Below are 24,296 nucleotides of genomic sequence, written 5' to 3'. Positions count from 1 at the left end.
GCCTGGAACCAGGACAGGTCCCAAACGGTAGGCGCAACCTCCACGGGATGCGCCCAGAAGCACACTGTGCTGTCTCTGCAGCCTCTCAGTACAGTGGGCCTAACATCCCGATTTGGGGGCCACCCGCGGTGACCAGACAGAACTTGGGTAGCCAGAGCCATCTCAGAGTTCCGACGACTACAGGTCCCATAGTGAAGCCACACGCCCCCGGTTTCAGGATTTCTGCAGAGGGTCACCAAGAAGCTGCAAGTCCTCTTGACAATCCTCATCCCTCCCCCACTTCCCAGGCTGAAAAAGCAAGGAGGAAGAGGCAGCAGGGTGTTCTTTGCCCTCAGGCCACCCTCCCCCAATAGTCCTCCCACTGTCTGTCCTCTCCTGTCCCCTTCTTCTCTCAACCCCCAGGGCACAACATGGTCTGCTGTCACCCCAAAAACATTTTCAAAACCAAAGGGTTAAAGAGAAGGGGCTTCCCAAAGTCCCTGGGGGGAGAGCAAGCAAACTGGCCAGCGATGATAAGAACTGAGACACGTAAGCCTTGCCACCACCCCAGTCCAGATGTGTTCTCCGGGGGCTCCTCTGCCCAGGTCACGCCCAGCCACTCCCTCCAAGCTCAGGAAAAGGAGCTGGGGTGGGGTGAGGGAAAGAGAGGAGGGGAGCTGTGGAAAGCGAGGGAGGACCCACATTACCTTCTGGGGAAGCTGTCCCTGGGCCAAAGTCCACACTGTCACGCCCTCCTGGCCAGCCCAGGGCAGTTTCTACGCCAGAGGGCACAGAGGCAGGGCGGCCACCCCCAAGGTTCTGAGGGGCCCCCCGATCAAGCAGCCTCCCTCCACTGCTGCCCCTCACTCCTGCAGGAAAGTCTCCACCTAAGTGAGGCACTCCCTCCCACCCGCCAGAGACTGGCAGAGCCCTGCTGTCCCAGCTGCTGTACCCTGGGCGCCCACGGCTATAATTAGGGCCCCTCCAGCAGTCAGCAGACATGCGAGGCCCGGGCTTGGCTAGTGGATGGCAGAGCGCAGCCGCTGGGCCTATTTTGAGAGTGAGCTGATCCCAGTACTGCGGAGGCAGGACAGTCAGCTGACCCCACAGCAAAGTGGAGAGGGGGCTGGTGCTGACCCCTCTCTTGTCAGCCCAGAAGAGGCTTCTGGCTGTGCATCCGGAGGCAAAGAGAATAGGAAGCCACAACCCTTAGAACCAGCCAGGATCCCCTTCTCCTCAGTCCTCGAGTCCATCTAGCATTCCAAAACCTCTCCCACAGACCATCATCCGGGGTCCGTCAGGATAACCAGTATACTGACTGCAGCCTGAACCTCCTCCCTGCCTGAGAAACCCCTCTCCTTCCCTCTGCAGCCATTCCTCAACGTCACATCACAAGGGCCACCTCCTCCAGGAAGGACTCCTGGGATGTGCCGGTTCCAGTCCTGGTTTTGCTACTCGCAACCTCAGAACGGTGCACACCTCGACCCTGGGTTCCTCCTCAGTGGAGAGCGGAACACAGCTTCACTTGTGTGATGTGTGTACACATTGTGTGCTTTTTGCTACGGAACACTGAGGCTTCTGCACTGGAACTGGGCTATGCAAATAGGATTTGCATGCACAAATATCTCCGTGTACCAGTCACTGTGTCAGTCACTTGGAACAGGGAAACCGGAACTGAGAAGGCTCCCCCAGCTAAAAAGATGACAAGGATGAAGAAGAAAGCATTTATCACATGCTGGCTACTGTGCCATGCACTTTACTTGCAATGTCCCAGAAGTTCTCACACGGCCCTACAAGTGAGGCCCTATTACTTCCCAAGGTTCCACCTATAGTTAGGGTGAGTGCGCCCAAGCCCGTGCTCTGAACCCTACACTGTAGCGTCTTCTCCCAGATGCCATGATCCTGACCATGAAGGTGCCACGAGCCTCTGTGGGGCATGGGGATGGGGAGCGCGGAGAGGAAATCTCCACAGGCTCTAGGCAGGGACCAGCCCTTTGGGATTCGAGGCTGAATCTAAGACAGGGAGTGGAAGGAGACCCACAGAGCAGGCAGGCCGAGGTAGGGCAGGCCAGGCCAGGCCAGGCTCTATGCCGCTGAGACTCTATGGGAAGAGAGGCTTGGGCCAATGTTGTGGGGTCTGCCTGGGTTGGAGCACTTGATTGCACGACCCCCTTGGCAGCGAAGTCATCGAGGCCCACGGGGCGGAAGGTGATGGTGAAACTCCAAAGCCATTGGAGGCAGCCATCCCCTGCCTCCAAAGAGTCTCTCCGGCCCCAGTGGTTGTTTGATGAAAGCTTTATGTACCGCTTTATTACTCTGTAACTTACACAGGTGTGAAGACAGGAGAAGGGCCTGCCTTCCCAGCTGTCCGTCTGTTAAATACCCCACCTCTCGCAGTGCCTGCACAGACTCTGCCTCGGCCTATTTTGGCAATCTTGGCCTCCCCGAGGACCCTGCTCGGCCTCTAATCTGCACTCCAAATATTGAAGTTCTAGTTCTGCTCTGCAAATAAGGACTCAGACACAGCCAGTCTGGGGAAGTGAAGCTGGGGGCAGCAAACAAGGGGCTTTCTGGCAGTCTGGAGGAAGGGCAGGGCACAGCACAGAAAGGGCACAGGGCGGGCACACACCTGCAGTGCCTCCCCGCCGACACGTGCTTGCCTCCATTTCCCTCCTGCCCTGCCTGGCAGACGCCTACCTTCCCGACAGCAAATGCTGGTAATAAATGCTGATTACTACCACCTTGTGCTTGTGGTTTCATACTTATATTTATACTCTATCTCATTTCAATGCCACAATGGCCTCTGAATTAAACAATTGGCCCCACTTTACAGTTTGAGGCACAGAGAGGCCAAAGAGAATGTAGGACTAGAGACAGAGCTAGAAAGAGAGGCTTATTCCTGTGGCTCCCAGCCCACTCTTCTTTCCTCTGGACAACCTGCCCTTTCCCTCCTAGAAGGAAAAAAGCACAACCCCTCTCCGTATTAGATGGAAACTTTGGGAAGAAGGGAGAGGATGAGAATCCCTCAAGCTAGTTAAACCTTAAAAGGAGACAAGATCAAGACGATGAATTATTATGAAAGCCAACCACGAACTTTTATACGATCCTTTATGGTTTACAGAGAGAGCCTTTGTGCATTAGAAATGGTACTTGACCCCATCTAAGGGTTAAGGAAACGGAGACTCAAGAGGCTGAGGGTCTGTGTAGGTAGGGTTCGTGGTGGGGCCTGGTGTACTGCAGGTGTGGGCCCCTCTGTGGGGTCTGCAGGGGCGGCCCAGGGCCCAGGGGGAGGGCTTACTGCTGGTCCCAGATGATGAGGTGGAAGAGGTACTTGGAAAAGTGAGCCCTTCGGGTGTACAAGGAGCTGCAGAGTTCCTTCCCGCCATGGCTGAGGGAGCAGGAGAGGTAGAAATCTTCATAGCTACAACAGAAAGAGAAGAAGGACGCTCAGCTTCCAAACCCCATCACAGTCACCCAGCCTATGCCAAGCTCCATTTCTCCTGTGAGGACTCCTCCCTGTTCCCTGGGGGCCAGAGCATGGGGTCACGGGACACAAAAGTCAAAGTGGATTTGAGAAAGCTTCAGGAGAAGCAACTGGATCTGGATCCCTCCGCCCACCTTCAGGCTCCATGCTGGGCCCACGGTTTTCCTCCCTTTACTGGGGACCAGCCCGCACAGCCGCCTTCTTACAGTTGGTGGGTGCCTGTGTGCGCATGCACAAGAGACAAGGGTGGGGGGGATGAAATCGACATATGCCGACGTGAATGCCAACACATGGGGGTCCCTGTGGCTCGTGACAGGTGCCCGACAGAAGAGGTCAGAGGAGGCCCTGGTTTCCCAGGCTGCCTCCTTTGTTCTCCGCCAATTGCCCAGGGGAATACATTAAGTGAGGAACAAAGAGAGAGGGGGAAGGGGGGGGGGTCCGGAAAGGAGGGAGGTGGAGCCAAATGCCTTTTCCCCCAGGCCCTGGATGCCAGGGACCAGGCGGAGGAGCTGAGGATTACCAAATGAAGGCTCCCCCTCCACCCACCCGTGCAGGCCTAGGGAACTGCCCACAAAGGGTCATCTCCCACCTCCCCACCCCCCTCCCATTGTGCATCTGCAGGGAAGTGCAGTCATTGGCCTTGGGGCAGGCACTGAATCTGGGAAGCCGCCATCTGTCGCAGTGTCTCCATCAGCTGGCCTGGGACGGGTGGGGGGCAGGGATGCCGATGCAACCAGCTCTGAGGGGGCCTGGCAGGATCTGACCACTGCAGCCTCCTCTCCGATCCCAGGGCACCTCCTGCCTCTCCTTGGGATGTCCCTGCCCACAGTCCCCCACCATCAGGCCCTTGGTGCACCACAATGCCTCAGACCGTCCACTCAGGACAGTGGGGTTGCACGCAGACAGGGAGAAGCCATCTGAAAGTCACACTCCGCTCGCTCCCTGGAGGACATTCAGCCCTGGGCTCACCTGGTAGCCCAGGTGATGGGGATGCGGTGGGTGGCATAGACAGTGAAGGCCAGGGGCCCAGAGAAATGGCAGGCCTCCTGGACCAGATCGTGCTTGCGGCTCCCGTGCACGGCCGTCTGGAAGTCCGCATCGAACGTGCTGCAGTACAGCTCCACCAGGTCCAAGATGGCGGCCGTCAGAGCTTCCACAACCTTCTCTGTGAAAGGAACGGGTCAGAAGGAAAGGTCACAAGGGCTCAGCGCGCCCCATCCTGTTGCCATGGCACTGGGGAGGATGGTGTACCCCAGGGCAGTAGTCCCCAAATGCCAGTCGGTTTCCAACAGCCACGACAAGGTTCACCCAGCCATTGGTGAAATGAGGGGGAAAGAGCAGAATCATGTCATGAGCTTCTCACAAAACGATACTCAATTTTATTATTACCGTTTTAAATATCAGGGTCTCCTTGGTTTTGTTTTACAAAGACTTTGAGAGAGAAAGAGAGCGTGAGAGAGAGAGAGAGAGAGAGAGAGAGAGAGTGCATGCGCGCACAAGCAGGAGGGAGGAGTAGAGGGAGAAGCAGGCTTCCCGCGGAGCAGGGAGCCTGATGCGGGGCTCGATCCCAGGACCCTGGGACCACGACCTGAGCTGAAGGCAGATGCTTCACCGACTGAGGCACCCAGGCGCCCAACACTCAATTTTAAACATTCTCCTTATTTTTACATAGGGCTACTTATTTTGTGTTAAAATGTCTTTTCTTTTGGGAAATAGTGGGAAATCATCATTAAATGATCATTTAAAAGTCATTGCTTGGCAAAAGAAAAGCAGACAATTTCTATGTTGGTCCTTAAAATAAATGCTTTGTTCAGGGTGCCTGGGTGGCTCAGTCGGTTAAGCATCTGCCTTCAGCTCAGGTCATGATACCAGGGTCCTAGGATCGAGCCCCGCATCAGGCTCCTCAGCGGAGAGCCTGCTTCTCCCTCTCCCTCTGCTCTCACTCCCCCTGCTTGTGCTCTCTCTCTCTCTCTCAAATAAATAAATAATCTTTAAAATAAAATGAAATAAAATAATGCATTGTGGGGCAGGTTATTAATTCATGGAATCCAAAAGACTGGGAATCACTGACCAAGAATCCCAGAGAGCAAAGTTCCGCTTGAAAGACTCACTCCTAGTAAAAAATTCTTTATCACCTTCTCCCCAGGCCCATTCTGAGTTGGAAATACAGGTGTCATGAGCCTCCTGAAGAATAATGACAGCCCTACCCTAGTGAGAGTTTTCTCCTCTGGAGCCCAGGGCTAATTTTGCCTCACCACCCCCAGCCTCCCACGTATATCGCCTCATCACCATCTCCCAGGGACACCACAGGAATAACTAGTAAAAATAATGAGAAAACATTTTGTGGAAAGAAATGTGCTCTCCAGCTGGAAAACACACACACACACACACACACGCACGCAGACCTGGACCCATAAATCAAAGGGCCAGGGAGAAAAAGGAATCTGGGCAGAGACCTATTTTCAGCTGCCCCCGCTGAATAAAGACAGAGAGGAGTTCCCTTACCTCGGTTTTCCCTCACAGCCAAGACAGTGGGATCCTATTGGGGGAAAAGGAGAGGGAGGGGAGCTTCAGGGCTGTGGCCTTTTTTGGCATAGCTGGAAGAAGGGCTTTCCACAGCTGTGCTCATCTGGACCAGACTGGCCTGAAATGTGAGGCGCAGAGAGAGAATCCCCAGAGAAGACCGCATCACGGTTTATACCAGAGCCACGTGATGGACAGAGGGAGCCAGACCAAGGTTAAAGTCGTGTCCACCCAAATGAGACACTCCCACCCTCGGGCCACTCCAGCCCAGGTCACGGTGGCTACCTTGCTGGCCCTGTGTGTTCAGCATGCGGCCCCCACTGTGGAGTCCCAGAGCCCCTGGCTCAGGGGAGAGTTTGGTTTTGCACCCTGACGGGTATGCAAAGCACCAGGCAATGCCTCGGTGATGATGAATAAAGCCTTTGCCAGCCCGGGTTCCTCGCAATCAGTGCCGGGGCGGACCCTCAACTGCCCTCATCCTCAGGAAAAGGGGACACAAGAACTCTTGTGGTAAATTCCAAACTTGCAAGATGGAGGTGGAGAGAGGACCTTTTGAGTAAGTGGGCACCTCGTCACCCAGCTACCTGTGACTACTGTTCTCCTCCTCCCCCACATTAGCGCTCTGAGCCCCGTTACCTTCTGAATTTTCGGCTGCATACGGGAGGGGCAGGGGGGCAGCTGGTTGAGGGCGCTGGTGATCTCAGGGGTCTCCACGGCGGCTAGGGCGTTGCAGATGGCTTTGACGGACTGGACCACCCTGTCGGCCTTCAGTGGGAAATCCCCCTATGGGAGGCGGCACAGCGAGGCTGGTAGGCGAGCACTCTCAGCCCCCAGCACCCACACTATTGAAGGAACGGGTTGTGGGGAGTAGGGCTTCATGACCCTCAGGAGTAAGAGTGGACTCCCATGCTTGATTTTCAAACATCCAGCATTAGCAAACAATCGCTCCTCTTGAATTAGATGAGCCATGCCCAGGCTTCTAGGTCTTTCGCCCATCCTCCCTGAACCTCCTCTGATTCCCAGACTCCCTCTGGCAGCTACTGTACAAACACATAACACACATACATCCCCCAGAGACATGCAGTTTTAATAAAACCAATCCATAGGGAATAGCAAGGAAGCTGGAGACCATATTCAGGCCCCTTTGCCCAGGCCGCCTTACAACTCTTATTGTCACCTAGACCTTCCAGGGGGATGCCAAGGCACCACAGGCAGGCCACACCCATGCGTTCTCCTCTGCACTTGGCCTCCTGCAGTTTTCTCACTCGGAATCACCTCACCTGTCCTGTCCTGATTACCTACGGAAGTTCAAATCATGGACCGGCGAACACCCAGCTCCTTCTCACAGCCCCCTGGCCGGTCTTCTTATCCCTCTCCAAGAGCCCGTGATGAACTCATAACCACCCTGTTCTGTCTACTAACAGCCTTGTGTTACTATCCTGTCTTGCTAGCAGGAACACACACTCCCTAAAGGCTAAGACAATCTTTATGCTTCTCTACCCACAGCAGCCACTGACATAGAGCCAGACTCATACACAAAAGGTGCTCAGAGACCTTCCCGCTCATCCCGGTAAACGTGGGCATGGAGGAGAGGCTGCCGGAGAAGGGATTCCGGTGGTGGGTGGAGGACTGAGCTACACATAATGCTCAACTCCCCCAAAGGCAAGAGTCCATGACCACTGTGCACTGGAACCATGAGATAGGGATTAGTTTTGAAGATCGCTGTCCTTTTTTTTTTAAAACCTTCATGACATTTGGGGCAAATGTTTATTCACATGGTTTCGCAGCTTAAAACTCCACGAGAATCCAAGTGAGGAGAGTCCCGGCCCTTGCCTACCTCTGGGACCCTTCACCTCCTGACGGTTTCCTACCTGTGACTCCAGCACATCAGAGCGTCTCAAATCAGAGGTTCCTGGGCATTGCTCATAGGATGCACATTCTGGTGCACATTCAAGTACAGGAGCCGGGGGGACATCTCTATGTCCCTTAGCTTTGGAGACGCCCTACTCCGGAGACAGGGATCAGGGCATGGTTCTTGACCTGCTTCCACAGAGGAGCAGAACCCCTCTTGCCAACTGCCCAACAGCCAGCAGCCTTGGTTTGCCCATGGGCTAGGGGAATGGGAAGAAGTGCTCTGCTGATAGATCTTCAATGTCTACTCCAGATCCCTTTAGGGCTGGCTGATCCCAGGATGACTTTGGGAAAGCAGGGGAGGAGCTCTGGGCAGCTGGGCCAGCCCCACGATGGATACTCACATCAGCTAGCAGGAAAGCATCCACTTCATTATGGTATGTGTCGAACAGAAGATCCAGGGCCTGCCTGGGGAGTTGGGGACAGGGAAAAGTCATAGGAGAGGTCAGGACAGGCCCAAGGTACTGGGAGACCCATTCTCTCCCTCCTTCCCCACAGCTCAGGATTCAGGCTCTAGTTTAAAGGGGTTCCCACTCTTTCTATAGGTTCACCACCCCTCACCTGGAGAATGATGGCAAAGTACTAGAGGGAAGAGATGTAACACACCCTAGAGTGGGGATCTCCTCCTAGAATACTCTTGGGTCTCATCCCAGACACCTGTAAGAACCCCTGGCACTGGCAGAAAGGCAAGCAAGTTATCCGTTGGGGTCCCCTCCCAGTTCCTGTTTGGCCCACATCCAAGATGGCACCCACGCTCACCTGCTGATGGTCTGTTTGACTGGCCTCTCTTGCAGATGGACGAGGTAGTTCAAGGTGGAGGGGCTCTGGTCATCATTCACCTGTGTAAGAAGCATCCTATTCAGAGAGGAGCGGTACCTTTATCATAACCCGGCGCTCCTACCCTACTCCCACTGAATGTGCTCTGTATCACCTTCTACCCACCCCACCTCCCCATCCCTGTGCAGCCATCCACTACCCCCCCCCCCCCGCCCCACCCCGCACGAACCGTCCGGGCCAGGTCACTGCGTACAGCTTTCAGCTCCATCATCTGTAGCCGAATGTCGATGTCAAACTTGCGGCAATATTGAATGTACTCGTGGCTGCCCAGGGCATGCTTGCTGGTGGAACAGGGGGACAAGACCATTAACACCCCGGGCACTCAGTGGGAAGGGAGATGTATACCTTAACCTTGGGGAGAGAGAAATAAGAGGAAGCGGGCAGTGAAGGGGGGGACTACCTGGGCTCCTGGAAAATGTCCTTGTAAAGCTCAGGGGAAAAAACAGAAGTCTGTCTAAAGAAAAGCCACCTAATACACGTAACCTTGGTCTGTATAAACGCTGACTTTCCTAGGCATTTATTATCTGTATCATCATCACCGATTGCTCCAGGGGTGGGCCTTCTGGAGGGAGTTGGGTACAGAGACTTCTCGGGGGAGGGCGTTGATTAAACCCCATTCTCTCAGCTTTGGTATACAGGAACTTTGGAAGTCACCTGTGCTCCAGCTGGGGAATGGAGCTCACTGAGCGACACTCTTCCCACCCTGTGGTGCTCAGTCTCCCACCCCCTTACCATCGGCGACTGGGGTGCTGAGGCCAACCAAATAAACCCACCAAGATTCTAGGTCTGTTATTCCCGAGCCCAAAAAAATCTCTTCACCCCTTCATCCATGGGTCCTGTCCGACTGTGAATACAACACACATCTCTACAGACTTCCTGACCAACACCTACCTGCAGGCCATTCACTGCTTGAGTGACAACACAGGAGACCCTGTTGACCCGAGTCTCAGAGGAGGCCTCGGGAGTCCCTCTGTGACCCAGCCTTTTCCTCCCTCCCAAATCACATCATAATCAGAAAGGAAACCCAGGAGAAGGGGCAGAGGGAGTCTGTCCTGCAGACCAGCACTGCAGGCCTGGGCCGGGTCCCAGCAGCTGGGTAACAGAAGCCGGAAAGGGACTTCCTTCCTCGGCAGAGCTGGGAATCTAGGCCAGAAATGGAGGGGAGAGGAGAGGAGCAAAGGGGAGGAGTCTGTGCAGCAACCCAAGAGGTGGCGGCCTGAGACCGGTCTGGGTCCAGCTGGGACTGAAGGGGTTCTTCACATCCTGAGGGGCCAAGCCTCAGATCTAGGCCCCAACCTGCCAAGGCTGAGCTGGAGCTAAACCATGGGGGTGGAGAGGCTGGGCAAGGGGGGTCTGGTGGGAGTGCCCCAGGAGGAAGGAAGAGTGTGGTAGGGGTGGGGGAGGCAGCAGGAAACCAGCCCTCCCCTGGGACCGTCTCAAGGTTCTTATCTGAGAGCAGCCTGCATCCTGGACCTACCACGCCCCCTCAGCATCAGCCCCTGCTCAGCCAGGGTAGGAAACCACAGGGCTTCCTTGGGAGCCAGCAGCTTTCTGGAACCCCCAGAGGGTCTGTCCACCCCCACCCAAGGCAGCTGTCTGGTACTCAGGGGTCCAGGCTTTTCTGCTGGGTGGGAGGGAAGAGAAGAGCCTCCGTGGAAGAGGGGAGCTTCGGGACCATGAGTCATGGACACTGGGGTCCCCTGGGGACTTAATTGACCTTCTCTGTGGAAGGCCTTCCTCTGTGTGCATTCAGCTTAGAGTGGGAGGGGCATGACCCTAGGACCACTGATCCGGTTGCACCTCACACTGAACACTCCAGCGAGATCTTCGCAGGAAGTCAGAACCTGATAGCCTGTCTACCATCTTTGGCCCTGGGGGCTCAAGGACTAGGACAGTATCCAGCTGATCTGGATCCCCATCTCTCTTCCCTTTGGGCTGGTCCTTCCCTGCTCATTGCGGCCTTCTTACATGCAGTCCTTACTACGTTTTAGGGAAGAAACTGAGGATCAGGGTTTTACAACTAGTAAGTGGCAAGCTAGAACCCAAACCAGCCATACTGGTGTGATCCATTACGCCCCTTGTTCCCTTACAACAGTGCCTGGAGTGCTCTCTGCCAGGAGACCCTGAGTCTAGGACCCCTTCTTACGCCTCTACGGAAGGTGAGTACACATTGAACACACTTGAACAGTGCTCCTGGGGCGGTGCCACTCAGGGCCCTGCCCTTCCTTTCCCCAAGGTGAAAGAAACCAGTCAAGAACTGCTCTGGCCTTTGGTGAAGCATCCCTGCATCTCGAGCCAGTGGTGGTGCTCATCCAGCCCTCCTAAGAACTGAGACCCAGGCCCCTCCTTTCCCCACCGCCAAGGCCTGCTTTCTTTGCGTGGCCAGGGGAAGTGGGCAGTAGGCAGCCAGAGGCTTGGGGAGGAAAGCATATCTCTTTTTTCCTTATCTGCTGCCTTCTGGCTGATTCTAGAGCCTGCCCACAGCCCTACTCCCAGAAGGGTGTATTCCTTCCCACTCCCACCCCAGCACCCAGAGCCCCAGGGCAGTGCAAGGGGCAGAGCTGTAGCTGGTCCACATCAGACTTTCTAGGAGGCTGCCTGCTGCCCAGGGCACTGGGTAGAGAGGAGCTGGACGTAAGCCTTTGCTGGATAACCAGCTGCACATGCCAGTGGGGGAAAGGCTTATTGGCAGGGAAACGGGGAAGAGGGAGCAACTGTAATTTTTCCCCTAAGTTCCGCAAGGGCACTTCTGCCCAGTCCTCCATCTGCCCCTGACCATAAAGACACACAATCTAGGAGAAGTAGCCCCTGACAGTCCCCTCCCCGCCCCTCGGCCCCACACCCACATCTCTCCACACGCAGACGTCTGCAAGCAGATATGACTTAGTCTTTGCCTGGTCCCAGCTCCAAGCTCTTTCCACAGCAGACTTGGCTCAGAAGCCGGCCAGCCCTGCTGGAAGACAGAGTGCCTGGGGAAAGTGCGACGTGGCTGTGCGTGTGCCCAGAAAGCAGCCATCGGATCAGGGAGGGGCTGCCAGCCCCAGGCCGTGAGCCCAGCACCACCCCGAGGAAGCCCCTTGACAGTCCTACCACGCCAAAGGCAGGTGCCACTTCCTACCCGCTTTCCCCACAGTTCACTCACTTCTGCAGGAACTCCTCCAGCCCACAGGGCTTCAGCACAAAGTTCCCCACGTCCACATCCCTCAGTTCATCGTGGGTGTAGCACAGAGTCTGGTGGATGAGCAAGTCTACAGTGGAAGAACCTGTAAGGGGTGGGGCAGGGGAGCAATGATGGGGGGAACCGGGGAAGGTGGGGCTCAGCATCCCCACGCTGATCGCCCTATTCCTGGCTAAACATTCTCCAGCACCACGGCTATCCAGATAAAGCAGGCGAACACACAGTTTGGGCTTGGGGAAAATGACCGTGGGCCCCTAAAGCTGGCCCCAGAGCCAGTCCCCCAGAGGAGCATCCCCACTGCCCCTCAGGGCCACAGGTGGGGTGGGACTTGAGGTCAAAGGATCCTGTAGTCCAGACCACAGCCATCCCTGCTCCACCTCAAAGGATGCTCATCCGTCCTCCCCACTTACAGTTGCAGGTAAAAGTGAGTGGCTCCTGTAGGCTGTCACACAACACGGTCACCTTCAGGTTGACCTCATCCCCAAGGTGCTCTGGGCTCGGGGTGACAGCACTCCAGACATATCCGGTGAGGGAGTAGTCTTGGATGTCAGAGCCAGATCGAAGGCTGTACAGAAAGAGAGGGAGAAGGATCCTCACTGTGCCTTCAGAAGAGAGCAGTTGAGAAGAAACCTGCTGGAACCCTTCCACCCTGAGGCCAAGGTCCCTTCTGTCCCTGCTCAGCCCGGCCCTCCAGGTCTGCAGCCCGGGATTGGGGCAGTGGGGAAGCAGCTCTGGGAAGCCATGTTCTTGATACATTTGCTACAGCTACAAAATGTTTCCCAAGCCCCGCTGCATGGCAGGGACAGTTCTAAGTTCTACAGTGACAAAGCTTTCTGTGCTCAATTCAGTGGGAAATTCTCCCGGCTCCATTTCCTTTCTCTTTTAGCTCCAGGTAATATACTCTTCGCTCCATCCAGGGTGCATTTGCTCCTGAGGGCAACCGAGCCTGAAGCCACTGGGATAATTTGTCTGTTGGATCAATGGTTGATAAACTTTGCCCAAAATGTGAAACTTCTAAGATTTCAAGAAGCCCACAAACACCTATTGTAGGAAATACCCCATAGCCGTGAATTGAGATTGATTGTATATGGCTCTTCTTCCTTCCTAGAGAAAAGTTCTGAGTGGGCTGGCCCTCCTCCCCAGCCCCCAGAGCCCTCCCCAACACCCCATTCTTTAACTCTTACACATCCAGCATGTGGCAAAATGCAGCAACTTCCTCATCTCTTTCCTCTGAGACCTCAAACAATTCATGGCCATTGGCAACAGCATGGCGCCGCGAGTCCACCTTTAAGAGAAGAGCAGCTGACTCAGTGCCTTTTCCCTCAGGGCACCCCCTTCCCACAGGCTGCTCCCAGATCTAAACCCTGAAACTCTGGGTGTAGAGGCTTTTTAAGCACTGAACATTCAGGGGCACAGGAAAATGTGGGAAATCCGGGAATATCTTTATCTGCTGTCCTAGGAGACCGGGAGCCAAGGGGGAAAAAAGAGAACTTGCAGCCTTGGCGGAGGCTGGAAGTCTGGGTGGAATGGACAAGAATGTGGCCAAACCTCCCCTCCTGGCGGGGGTGGGGGCGGCCAGCATCTAACAAGCTCAGCCCCGGCTAGGCAGCACGCAGCCCTGCCGGTCCCTGGGCTGGTTTTCTGGGGTGCTCCAATGGGTGTGGCAGCTATTTGTCTCCATCTCACGTGGGGTCCAGGGCCAGTGGGTTGCCCAAACAGTGCCCAGGGAAGCTGGGCCCGGGACAAAGGCCTCAGCATCCACAGCGAGCCCCAGGGACCCAAAGCAGAGAGAGACCGAGAGCCCTCAGATGGAGGCGGTGACTCCGGCCTGTGCCTTCTCGGTCAATGCGATTTGAGGAAGAAAGCATCAAAGCGGCTTTCTGGGCAGGAGAGAACCTGGAGAAGGCTTAGCTGCTCCTGGCTCCCGAGAGAGTTCAGCTGGAATGTCGGGGAGCCTGCCTGGGCCCCACTTTCTACCCGGGAACCTGGGTGTGGTGGGGGGGATTCTCGCAGACGAGACGCGCCCTGTCTCCCAGCACAGGGCGAGTGCTAAAGAAGCCCTTGGCAGCTCTCGGCCGAGGCCGAGGCCCGCAGCAGGGGCCCTAGGGAGGAGGAAGTGGCGGGGGCAGCTGGGGCCCGGCAGGTTCCTGCCTGACAGGCCAGCCCACGGGGACTGCAGTTCAGATGGAGCCCAGCCTGCATCCGGTACCGCGGCCACGGCCAGCAGCTGCTTCCGGGGAGCGCGGCCTGGGCTCGGAGCAATGCCTCACCTCTCGCCCTCCCCGCTGGCTGTCCTCCTGTCCTCCTGTCCTCCCGGCCCCCAGGGCCCCACAGCAGCCACTGAGCACCTCATCTGAATATCCAAATTGTTTCCTCTGAGTGACCCCTCTCATTAGCCTTGCTCCCAGGGTGAGTGTGGAGGGGTACAGAGGGGAGGGCGCAGCAGGGGCGGTTGGCACGTGAGGCCCTTGCTCTGCCAAGTTCCAGCCTGTGTCCCACTCACAGCAACAGTGCCAGTGTCAGCAATTAACCCACAAAAGTGAAGGGGGGACAGAGACAGAGAGACAGAGAGACAGAGAGACAGAGAGAGGAGGGGAAGGCGAGGGGGATAGAGAACAGAGTGGCTACTGAAGGCCATTTCCATGCCCTTCAGTACCACCCCCTGGCTCCGTAAGAAAACAAAAGCCACTTACGTCTGCGCGGCTGGCAGGCCCTGGTGGCATCACCCGACGCCGGCTGGGGGGGTCTGCCGGACAGAGGCTCGCAGCGGGGGCACCAGGCTGGCATATGGAGCCGACCATTTCCAGAGCCGGCTCCGCAGGCCTGGGATAAGGAGGGTCCCTCTGTCTGAAAGCCCGGTGGAGGCGGGGTGGCGGGATGGGCCGATGGTCCGAGAGGCCCCCCTGCCCGGTGGGATGAGCCCCCACCCCGAGCTGAGGGGGGGACGACCAAGGCCGCATTCCCCCCCACCCCAAGAACTGGCAAGAGCTTTTTGCTCTGCCCTAGCTTCTTCAAGGACACTCTGGACCAAGCTCCCTCCAGAACCCTGGTGACATGCAAGGGTTAGGGGAAGGGTGCGGTGGTGGAAGGAGGCAAGAGAGATAGGGAGCAACAGAGGTGACCACCTACCCGGGTGACCTGACTCTGAGCAGGCCCCGCTCTGGGTGAGGAACTGGGAGCTGGGAACAGGAATCTCCCTGTCCCTATAAATAGCGGGAGCAGCCCCACCTCTCGGAGCAGGGCCTTTAAAAAGCCCTGAGCTCCAGAGTCGTGACTTCTCCCAGAAGCCAATTCTGCTTTGGGGGACTCTCTTAGCAGAAGCACAGGAAGGAAGGACCACGTGACTTTCCCAGAGTTGTGAAGGATCCCAATTGCTGGGACACAGGGCGGGAAAGCCCCCATGTCTCTTAGACAATGGATAAGGAGGAAACAGGGATGGAATGAAGTGGAATGCTGTTCCTACGGAAGCCACTGGCTGTAAGATACCTCTTGACTCCCTCTGGGGTCAGGGCCTCCAGAACCAAGGGTGAAACTCCAAGTGGCCTCAGGTCCCACCCATGGAGATGCTGCTGACACTCTTTTAAACCAGAAAAAAGATCAAAGCTGTCCTGGAACCTACCCCATACTTCCGTGTGGCTACTTTGCTATTTTATACTGTGTACGGATAAAAGCAAAATGATCATTGTCACACTGCATATCTTTTCTAAATATTTTCACTGTGAAAGCAGGTGGCCGGTGGGGATGGCTGGGCAACAATGTGAATGTTGCTAATGTCACCGAACTGTACACGTCAGATTGGCCAAGATGGTAAATCTTGTTCTGTATAGTTCCCCACAGTAAGAGAGAGAGAAGGAGAGAGAGACAGGCAGAGAGACAGAGGGAGAGATAGAAATAGAACCAAAGGGACAGAGGGGAGACAGAGAGAGAAAGGCAGAGACAGAGGGGGTAGAGAGACAGAGAGACGGAGAGACTGAGAGACAGAGGGAGACAGAAGAAGACAGTGAGCAAGAACCAGCAAGCTTTGGAACAAGAGAGACCAGAGCTGTGTGCCTTGGACTATCCAGTCCAGGATTGTTGAGGGGTCTGGACCGGGGTCTGGGGACCAGCGAGCACTAAACACTGGTTAATGCCATGATTGAGCCTATCACCACGCAGCACTTTGGGCAAAGCAGGTCAGAAAGCAGAAGCAACCTGCTCCAGTCCACAAGGCCATTTGGCCACAGAGTCCCCACGAATCCCCTCAGCCCAGTACCATCCTTACCTCCGGAAGTGAGCACACGCTAGGAACCAAGATTCCAAAACACCTGCCCCCCGCAAGCGCTGTTTGGGCACAAAACTCAGCCCTGAAAAGGAGCCCCATCTCTCCTGGTGCCCCTCTTCCTCTCCCCAGCCAGGGCCCAGGGGCCAGAAGACAGGGGCAGAGGGGAGGAGAGGACTAACGGGGTGAGTGGGTAGCAGATTTGGATTTGGAACAACAAAGATGAAAGAAGGACTACTCTGTTTCCCGAATGGCGCTTGGAAAGGAGAGCAGAAGGAACGCAACGAGGTCCTCACCGGAGCTGCGGAAATCCGGCGGTTCTTGCCTGGGGTCTTATTTTTCCCGTTGGCGTAGCGGGAGGTATAGGTGCGCGGCGGCACCTGAGGGGGCATGGTCTTGCTCCGGGCCACGGGTTTCCCAGGACTGTCCTTGCCGCCAAAGTCCAGGGGCCCCCGGCCCTCCTTCCAGCCCCTGGTAGTGTCACGCAACATCTCCGCATCGTAGGTGGACTTCAAGTTGAGCCGCGTGATCGCATCATTGATGCCGTCATAGTCCACAGGCCCCAGGAGGCGTCCCGGACCCCCACCCCCCCGCTCCTCTTCCTCCTCTAGGATGCAACGCCCCAGCAGTTTGCCCGGAGGTTGCTCTACCAAAGAGAACGTGTTGATGTCATTGGGCTGGGAGATCTTGGAGGATGAGGGAGACCCCTTTCTGGGAGGCAGCGGAGGGGTGTCCCAGATAGAGACGCGGGGAGGCAGAGGAGGTGGGGACAGTTTCTTGGAAGAGCCATCTATGTCCCCCGGTCCTATGTCCCCCGGCGACAAAGAGAGCCCCTCATCTGAACCATCAAAGATGTAGAGATAGTCTCGAGCCAGAGAGCCTTTGGGCCAGGGATCCGGGCCAGGCTGGGAGCCCTGGGAGGTAGAGTGGTTGGATAACCCTTCCTGCGGGGAGAGTGAGTTGTAATTGAGGGTAGGATCGGAGCCAGAAAGACCACGTAAGAGCTTGAGGTCCTTCTGCCTTCCTGCCGGCTTGCTGTAGAAGTCTAGGACGGGCTCTTCCCAGCTGATGAGAGAGGAGTCTGTGTTCTGCTTGGCTCTGCTCTCCTCCTTGTCGTGCCGGAGCCGGGACAGCGCGTCGTACTCCATCTGCAGGGCTTCGGCCATGGCCAGCTCCTTGCGGCTGATGCCCACCGACTCCAGGGACTTCCAGTGTTCCCCATTGCCCTGAGTCGAAGACATGGTGAGGACGGGGAGCGGAGGAGACAAGGAAGTCTTCTACTTCCTCCCAGTGTCAGGTGTACAGGATTCTGGCATGGTGTCTGGGCACCTGCAGGTGAGGGGTTAAAAATATCATTCAGCCACAAAAAGACTTGAACTAATAATGTGACCTGGGTGACATAATCTGGGCCGCTGCCTGCTTCTCCAGTGGCTACAACAGATGGAAAGAAACAAAAAGATGGAGAAAAAGAGAGATACCAATACAACTCTACTGAATACATCCATCCACCTTTCCATTCATCTACAGATGTCTGGTCCTTTGCTCCCACCCTCCTCTCTCTCCCGTGTATCCCGAGGAAAGAAGGAGGCACCTTGCATCAGCCAAGAGAAGATGGAAACAGGGGCTCTTCGATCCGTTTAAAGAGGACCATTCTTGGGGTGCCTGGGTGGCTCAGTTGGTTGGGTGTCTGCCTTTGGCTCGGGTCATGATCTGGGGGTCCTGGGATCAAGCTCCACATCGGGCTCCCTGCTCGCAGGGAACCTGCCTCTCACTCTCCTCCCTGCTCATGCTCTCTCTCACTGTCTCTCTCTCAAATAAATAAATAAAATCTTAAAACAAACAAACAAATAAATAAAATAAAGAGGACCATTCTCATACACTGGTGGGGAATGTGAAGTGGGGCACCCACTTTGGAAAACAGGCAGCCTCTTGAAAAGGTAAACATCCACCTACCATATGACTCAACTATCCCATTCTTAGTCACTTATCCAAGAAAAATGAAAGCACATGTCTGCACAAAGACTCACATACGTATATTCATGGTAGCCTTATTTGTCATATCCCCAAACTGGAAACCCAGGTCTGTCCATCAACAGGGGAATGAATTAAAAAATGTGATTATGTCGACAAAATGACACTAACTTAGCTACGAAAAAGAATGAATTACTGACACATGCACTAACATGGATGCATCTCAAAATAACTATATCTGAGTAAAAGAAGCCAGACAAAAAAGTATGAATATGTAGGATTCCATTTATATAAAATCCTGGAAAACGAAAACTATCTACCGTGACAGAAAGGAGATCAGTGGTTATCTGGGAAGGAGGGAAAAGAGAGATGGATGACAAAGAAGCTTAAAGGACACTTTTGGGGGTGACAAATATATTCCTTAGATTGTGGCAATGGTTTCACGGCTATATAAATATGTCACAACTTAATCGGATTGTATGCCTTAAATAGGTACAGTTTATTGTATGTCCATTATACCTCAATAAAGCTATAAAGTGAAAGAGAGTCCAATGAAACAGACCTTGTAACCACTCAGACTGCACTAAGATCCTCCCCAAATACACCAACATGAGCAATAAAACAAAGCCTGGCAACAGGTGAGAGCCGGGTACCTGATGGATTACAGGCATGCCTTATGGATTCCCCTTGGCCCTCAGGAAGCCGGGCAGGAAGGCAGGACCCCCAGGCCAGCTGGTCCTGGCTGCAAGCAGCCCCCTTCACACACTCCAGAGTTGGTATCCTTTTCTTTAGAGGCCATGACACAAAGATAGCACTGAATGAACGGTTGTCGGGACAAGGCTAGCCTGGCCCAGCAGTTCTCAACCTTGGTTACCCGTTAAAAACACCGGGGGCACTTTTTAAAAGTGCTGATGCCTGGGTACTCTTAAGAGATTCTAATTTAATTGGTCTGCGGTAGAGCAGTGGTATTTTTTAAAACCCCAGGAGGTTCTGGTCTACAGCCGAAGCTGAGAACCACAGACTTCTGTGTGTATATGGTTCAGATTAGGTTGGGGGAGGCGAGTGTGAAGTGGCCACTTCTGACCCTTAGCGCCAGCAGCCAAGAAGTTCACGATTTCATACAATTCCCAAAAATGATTCATTGTATTGTACGGCTTTACCCAGCAGGTAATCAACATGAAGCATGTTGTTCCTAAAAAAAGAAATCTGAAAACATCAGAAGGAAAAAGGTTCAGGTAGATACTCGGGCGGCAAGCTCTAGCAGGTCCCAAATGAGTTAGGACAAAGGTATCCCTTGACCTGAGGTGCCTGCCCAGGACTCTGGTGTCTCCGTCAGGCCCAGGCTCAGAACCCTGGCCTGGAGGGCTGAGGCTAGCTTAGAGAATCTTAGCAAGTAGTTCCCCAAAGACTGAATAGCCCAAGCCCAGTCTCGGGGCATAGCAAGTGGCTCTCTGCCTGTGGAGTTTGTCCACCCTTCAACAACTTCTTATAGATTACTTTTTACCTCCAGAGGGTAAGAGGGAGTCTTACCATTTGAAATTCAAAGGAATTGGATGAGCAGATGGAGAAACCCAGAACACAGCTCCTGGGACTTGGGAAACTGGTCCCAGGAAAAGGTCCTAGTACTTTAGACAGGAGACACCAGATAAATGCTCAAGCTGGACCAAGCCTTTTATTCCAGAGAGTGTTAAGACTCGGGGCCTCATTTTTGGTCACACACACACACACACACACACACGGCTGTCTCCTCTCTGGCTGCACAATTTCCTGGACTCTGCCATTTCTGGGCTTCTCTGTCCTTCCAGAAGTCAGGTCAACCTGTGCTCACCCAGCTGTCCTTGGTGTCACAATCTCCAGGAGGCATTCCCATCAGCAGTGAACACCAGGGACATCGAGTGTGACTGGGGTCCTGCCACCAGGACAGCAGGACGTGCCCTGAACACCTGCTGTCCTGGGATGAGGCTGATGCTCAGGAATCCCGGGGGCGGGGGGGGGGAGTGGGGGGGTGGGCCTCTGTTCCCATGGGCAACTCAGCCCCTGAGCATCTCTGCGCTCTAGTCGGTGTCTGAGGCTAATTAATTAGTACAGTGATTCTGGGACCCCAGGCTCAGCGCTGCTCCCCTGGAGCTCAAGGCCCATAGGGATATGACACACCGTCCCAGGGCCACAGGGCCTGTGACCTCAGGAACAGAGTCCCTCTTATCTTTACCTCTTCTCCACTCAGATGTGGGACCTCTGACAGAACCTTCTGGGTCTGGTTGGCCTAGGGTAATAGAAATTCCTTCTTCTAGTCATGGGTGGCTGAAGGAACAATTGCTCTGTCCTGAACATGCTGAACACAAGGCACAGGGAGTAGAGCTGTGCCACCCTTGAGTCCAGTGTGATCCCAAATCTTTCCTTTCTGGAGGCTCTGTCTGGGTTTGGTAATTCCATCTCTGGTATGGCTCTAAAGCTCATAGGAACAGCTTCTTCTTGGGTTTCACTGGGCACTGCATCAGGCTTTTTAACCTGCAGGACCAGACCCATGATACACAACTCATGACTATAATAATAATAACAAATCAAATGATTTTAGAAACAAGTTTATAGACCCCTATTCAACTGAAAACAGAAGGCATTTCTTTTCCATTGTTTTTCCATCCATGCTTTTAACCCTAAATTCCATCCATTTTCTCTCTGCAATAAACAGAGATCTGACCAACAACAACAACAACAACAAAAAAGACGCCTAGGTGGCTTAGTTGGTTAAGTTGTCAACTCCTGATCTGGACTCAGATCATGATCTCAGGGTCATGAGATGGAGCCCCATGGCAGGTTCTGCGCTGGGTGTGGAACCTGCTTGAGATTCTCTCTCCCTCTCCCTCTGCCCCTCCCCAACTCCCCACTTGCATGCGTGCTTTCTCTCTCTTAAAAAAATAAATAAATAAAGATTTGCCTTCCTTCCGCCAGGCACCATTATGAAGAGGAAAACTGAAGCCATCGGAAATATTCTAACTTCCTGCCTCTCTTACACACCAATTTATCCACACTTGCATGCAGTCTCCCTTTCTTCATTTCAGTCTCAGAGGAAGTGGGTTCCTGCCTCCTGCTGAGGTACACAACCTTCTTGTGCTCTTGCCCCATTCACTGGCTCTCCTCCAGGAGGATGCCCCATGAGCTTCCCTTCCCTCTGCTGTACCTTCACCTCTTCTCCTTACTGGGGTCTCTCTCTTCAGCACATAAACATGTTAAGGCTGCTTCTAGCCTTAAAAACAAAGAATGAAACAAAACAAAACAAAACAAAAAGCCCTACACCCTAAGCACTTTCTCTTGCCTTTTTGCCTTCTAGCCAGTACCTTCTCTGTCTTCCTTCCCAGCTAAGCTCTACAAGAGCACAAGACACGTGAACTTTCTCAATTCCCATTTACCCTTCAATTCACTGTAATCTGGCTTCTGTCCCCATCCTTCTACGAAAACTGCCCCAGCAACAATGCCCAGGGCCATCCAGTTCCACAGGTCTTTTTTTTTTTTTTTTTTTTAGATTTTTATTTATTTATTTGTGTGAGAGAGAGCATGAGCAGGAAGAGAGGGGGCAGAGAGAGAAGCAGACTCCCCGCCAAGCAGGGAGACGAGGGGCTTGATCCCCGGACCCTGGGATCATGACCTGAGCCAAAGGCAGATACTTACGGGGCTGAGCCACCCAGGTGCCCCTCCACAGGCATTTCTATCTGCCCAGACATGGCTACTACATTTCGCTCTCTAGACCCTTTCCTTCTTCCCTAAACCCTCTACCCCTTGGCTTCCGTGACACTACTCTTTTCTTGTTCTCCCCCTCCTTCTTGGTCCTGCTCTTCCTTTGTCCACCCCTGAAATGTTGGTGTTGGCTCAGGACTCCATTCTCAGCCACCGTTTACACCCTCTGCTCGGGCAACCTTGTCTCTCATCTCCTATTCATTCCACTCATGTGTCAGAGCATATCCAAAGGGGTGTCTCGCCCCTCAAGTTGATATGCCCACCCATATCTCAAGCCCCAAATGTCCACAACTGAACTACCACCTTGTCCTTCCCCTTCCCACAACCTCTCCTCTCTCCTGGTTCCCCACCTCAGCAAAGGGCACCAGCCAGTCGTCACCCCAGCTAGAAACCCGACAGCCACTCCAGATTCGTCCGTTGCCTGGCCCCCACAGCCAGTCATCAGTCTTCCTCGTGAAGCGACTTTTCCTCGCGACTTTTCCTCATGAGTATTCCCGAATCTAGTCGTTCCCACTATCCCAAGGGCAGCAGCCCTCATTGAGCCCTTATCTTCTCCCATTTAAGCTATTGTAATAGGCTCCTAACAGTTCTTCCTCTTAATCTGCCCCTCCTTAAGGAGAATGCTTAAGGCATTCTCCCCAGAACAGCCAGAGGGCTCTTTCTAAAAGGTAAACCTGATCATCCCACTCCCTGTTTCCACCCCTTCAAAAGCTCTCTATTTGCTTCCTTTACAAATCCTTTATCACCTGCCCTATCTTCCTCTCAGCCATTCATTGCCAGGTACTCAATATCTCCCTGATTTTGTTCAACATCTTCCTTCCCCTGGGCATGCCCTTCCCAAATCACTCTTGCTTTCAGCATGTGGGACTCAAGTAACTCACCCAGCTGACTTTGCTCAGACATCACGTTCTCCAGGAAGCTTTCTCTGAACCCCCAGATTGGACTAAGGGCTGCTTCTTTATGCTCCCAATAGTACCCTTTACATACCTCAAATACAGTCTTAAAATAGTATATTCAAAATTAAATAGGTATGGATCTGTCACCCCACCACCACCACCATTACGCTCCTTAAGTTCCAATTCACCTCATTTCTCTTGAGAAACGTACTTGAAATGGGATGGAAAGACAGCACTTTCTGGTGGAAAGGGTTTTTAGACATAAGACCAGTGATCAGGAGGCAGCTGGTGCCCTTCCTTGGGTCCTACAAACACGGGACTGGGTATCACCTCACTGGGCTGGGTTTGGCATCTGTAAGGACAGGGTGGGTGGACAGACAAGACCACCCCACAAAATGCCTTCCAGCTCTGGGCCTCTGATTCTAACCCATTGGTTTCCTTGAGTCAAATTTCTCAGAGGACTCCAAAGTCACATCCCAGAGCAGCCTTAGCCCTGGGAGGAAAGAGAAGAAAGGCCCACAGGCGATCCAGCAGGCCTGGCTCCTGAGGTTCTTCCAAAACTGGAATTCAGACGAGGAAAGCCGAGCTACCCCCCTCTAACCACCGTCCCCTGGCGCCTGGCCAGGACTCCACCAGACTGCGTGTCAGCCGTGCAGAGAAGGAGGCCCAGCCTGCTGACAGGTCCCCCGCGCCAGGGGCCACACTGGCTCTGCTCACTCTGATGCTGAGGGACCTGAGGTGAGGAGGCGGACAAGCAGCAGGACCAGGAGAGCCACCCCCGACGGTGGAGTGAAGGTACAGAGCGCAGCCACGCGCAGCAGGGGGGAAAGACAGAAGTCAGGAGCAACATTCCCAACAACCTGGAGCTGGAGCGAGCTGGCTTCCTCGAAGAACTCAAGCCCCAAATTTCAGTTTCTGGGACGGGTGGGGAGACAGAAAGCATTTTAGGAATCAGATTCCCGCCTCCCCCTCCCCTTCCCAATTTAGCTCCCTCTCCCCCAGCCTCTGCTGGGTTGACAAATTAGAAATTGCTCTGTTCCCTTAGTCCTCAAGGGCTCCCGGGGATTCTGGAAAAAATTCACGTAGGGGCGCCTGGGTGGCTCAGTCGTTAAGTGTCTGCCTTTGGCTCAGGTCGTGATCCCAGGGTCCCGGGATCGAGCCCCGCATCGGGCTCCCTGCTCAGCGGGAAGCCTGCTTCTCCCTCTCCCACGCCCCCTGCTTGTGTTCCCTCTCTTGCTGTGTCTCTCTCTGTCAAATAAAGAAATAAAATCTTAAAAAAAAAAAAAAAACCTTAAAAAAAAAAAATTCACGTAGGTCCCAGGGAAGAGGTGGGGTGGTGAGGGCCGGGGTCTCTGCAGCCCATCCAGGAAGAGAGAGCTGGGGTCACTACTACGGTGTTGCACAACTCCAGGGGGCAGCCCCACATTGGAGTCTATGAGTGCCACCCTCTGACCACAGCAAAGAGAACCATGAGAATGGCACCCCCTGGAGTTGCCCACCCTGGTGGCACTGGCTGTGTTCTTTTCT

At 54.3% G+C, this 24,296-nt stretch overlaps 1 protein-coding gene across 5 annotated transcripts in view; it reads right to left on the bottom strand.

The window, feature by feature from the left end:
* Nucleotides 1-24,296, bottom strand: part of PIK3C2B (phosphatidylinositol-4-phosphate 3-kinase catalytic subunit type 2 beta) — a 63,703-nt gene that overhangs the window by 23,778 nt on the left and 15,629 nt on the right. For 3 of the 5 annotated variants that reach the window (XM_045876979.3, XM_045876977.3, XM_045876978.3), the window contains exons 2-12: nucleotides 16,467-17,499; nucleotides 13,097-13,197; nucleotides 12,323-12,477; nucleotides 11,877-11,997; nucleotides 8,904-9,015; nucleotides 8,657-8,736; nucleotides 8,242-8,305; nucleotides 6,623-6,769; nucleotides 5,969-6,002; nucleotides 4,433-4,628; nucleotides 3,278-3,400 (exon numbers count right to left, since the gene is read on the bottom strand). In XM_045876979.3, the coding sequence (XP_045732935.2) occupies nucleotides 3,278-3,400; nucleotides 4,433-4,628; nucleotides 5,969-6,002; nucleotides 6,623-6,769; nucleotides 8,242-8,305; nucleotides 8,657-8,736; nucleotides 8,904-9,015; nucleotides 11,877-11,997; nucleotides 12,323-12,477; nucleotides 13,097-13,197; nucleotides 16,467-17,411 (2,078 nt within the window). In that variant the 5' untranslated portion in view covers nucleotides 17,412-17,499. Of the gene's footprint in view, nucleotides 1-3,277; nucleotides 3,401-4,432; nucleotides 4,629-5,968; nucleotides 6,003-6,622; nucleotides 6,770-8,241; nucleotides 8,306-8,656; nucleotides 8,737-8,903; nucleotides 9,016-11,876; nucleotides 11,998-12,322; nucleotides 12,478-13,096; nucleotides 13,198-14,605; nucleotides 15,199-16,466; nucleotides 17,500-24,296 lie in introns of those variants that run through there. The other 2 variants (XM_045876981.3, XM_045876980.3) reach the window with 2 other exon arrangements.

This window comes from Mirounga angustirostris, unplaced genomic scaffold, assembly GCF_029215605.1.
Source record: "Mirounga angustirostris isolate CCGP_5_RB_7025 unplaced genomic scaffold, mMirAng1.0.hap1 SCAF_6, whole genome shotgun sequence".
Lineage (NCBI taxonomy): Eukaryota > Metazoa > Chordata > Mammalia > Carnivora > Phocidae > Mirounga > Mirounga angustirostris.
This window is presented reverse-complemented; position numbering and strand designations above follow the sequence as displayed.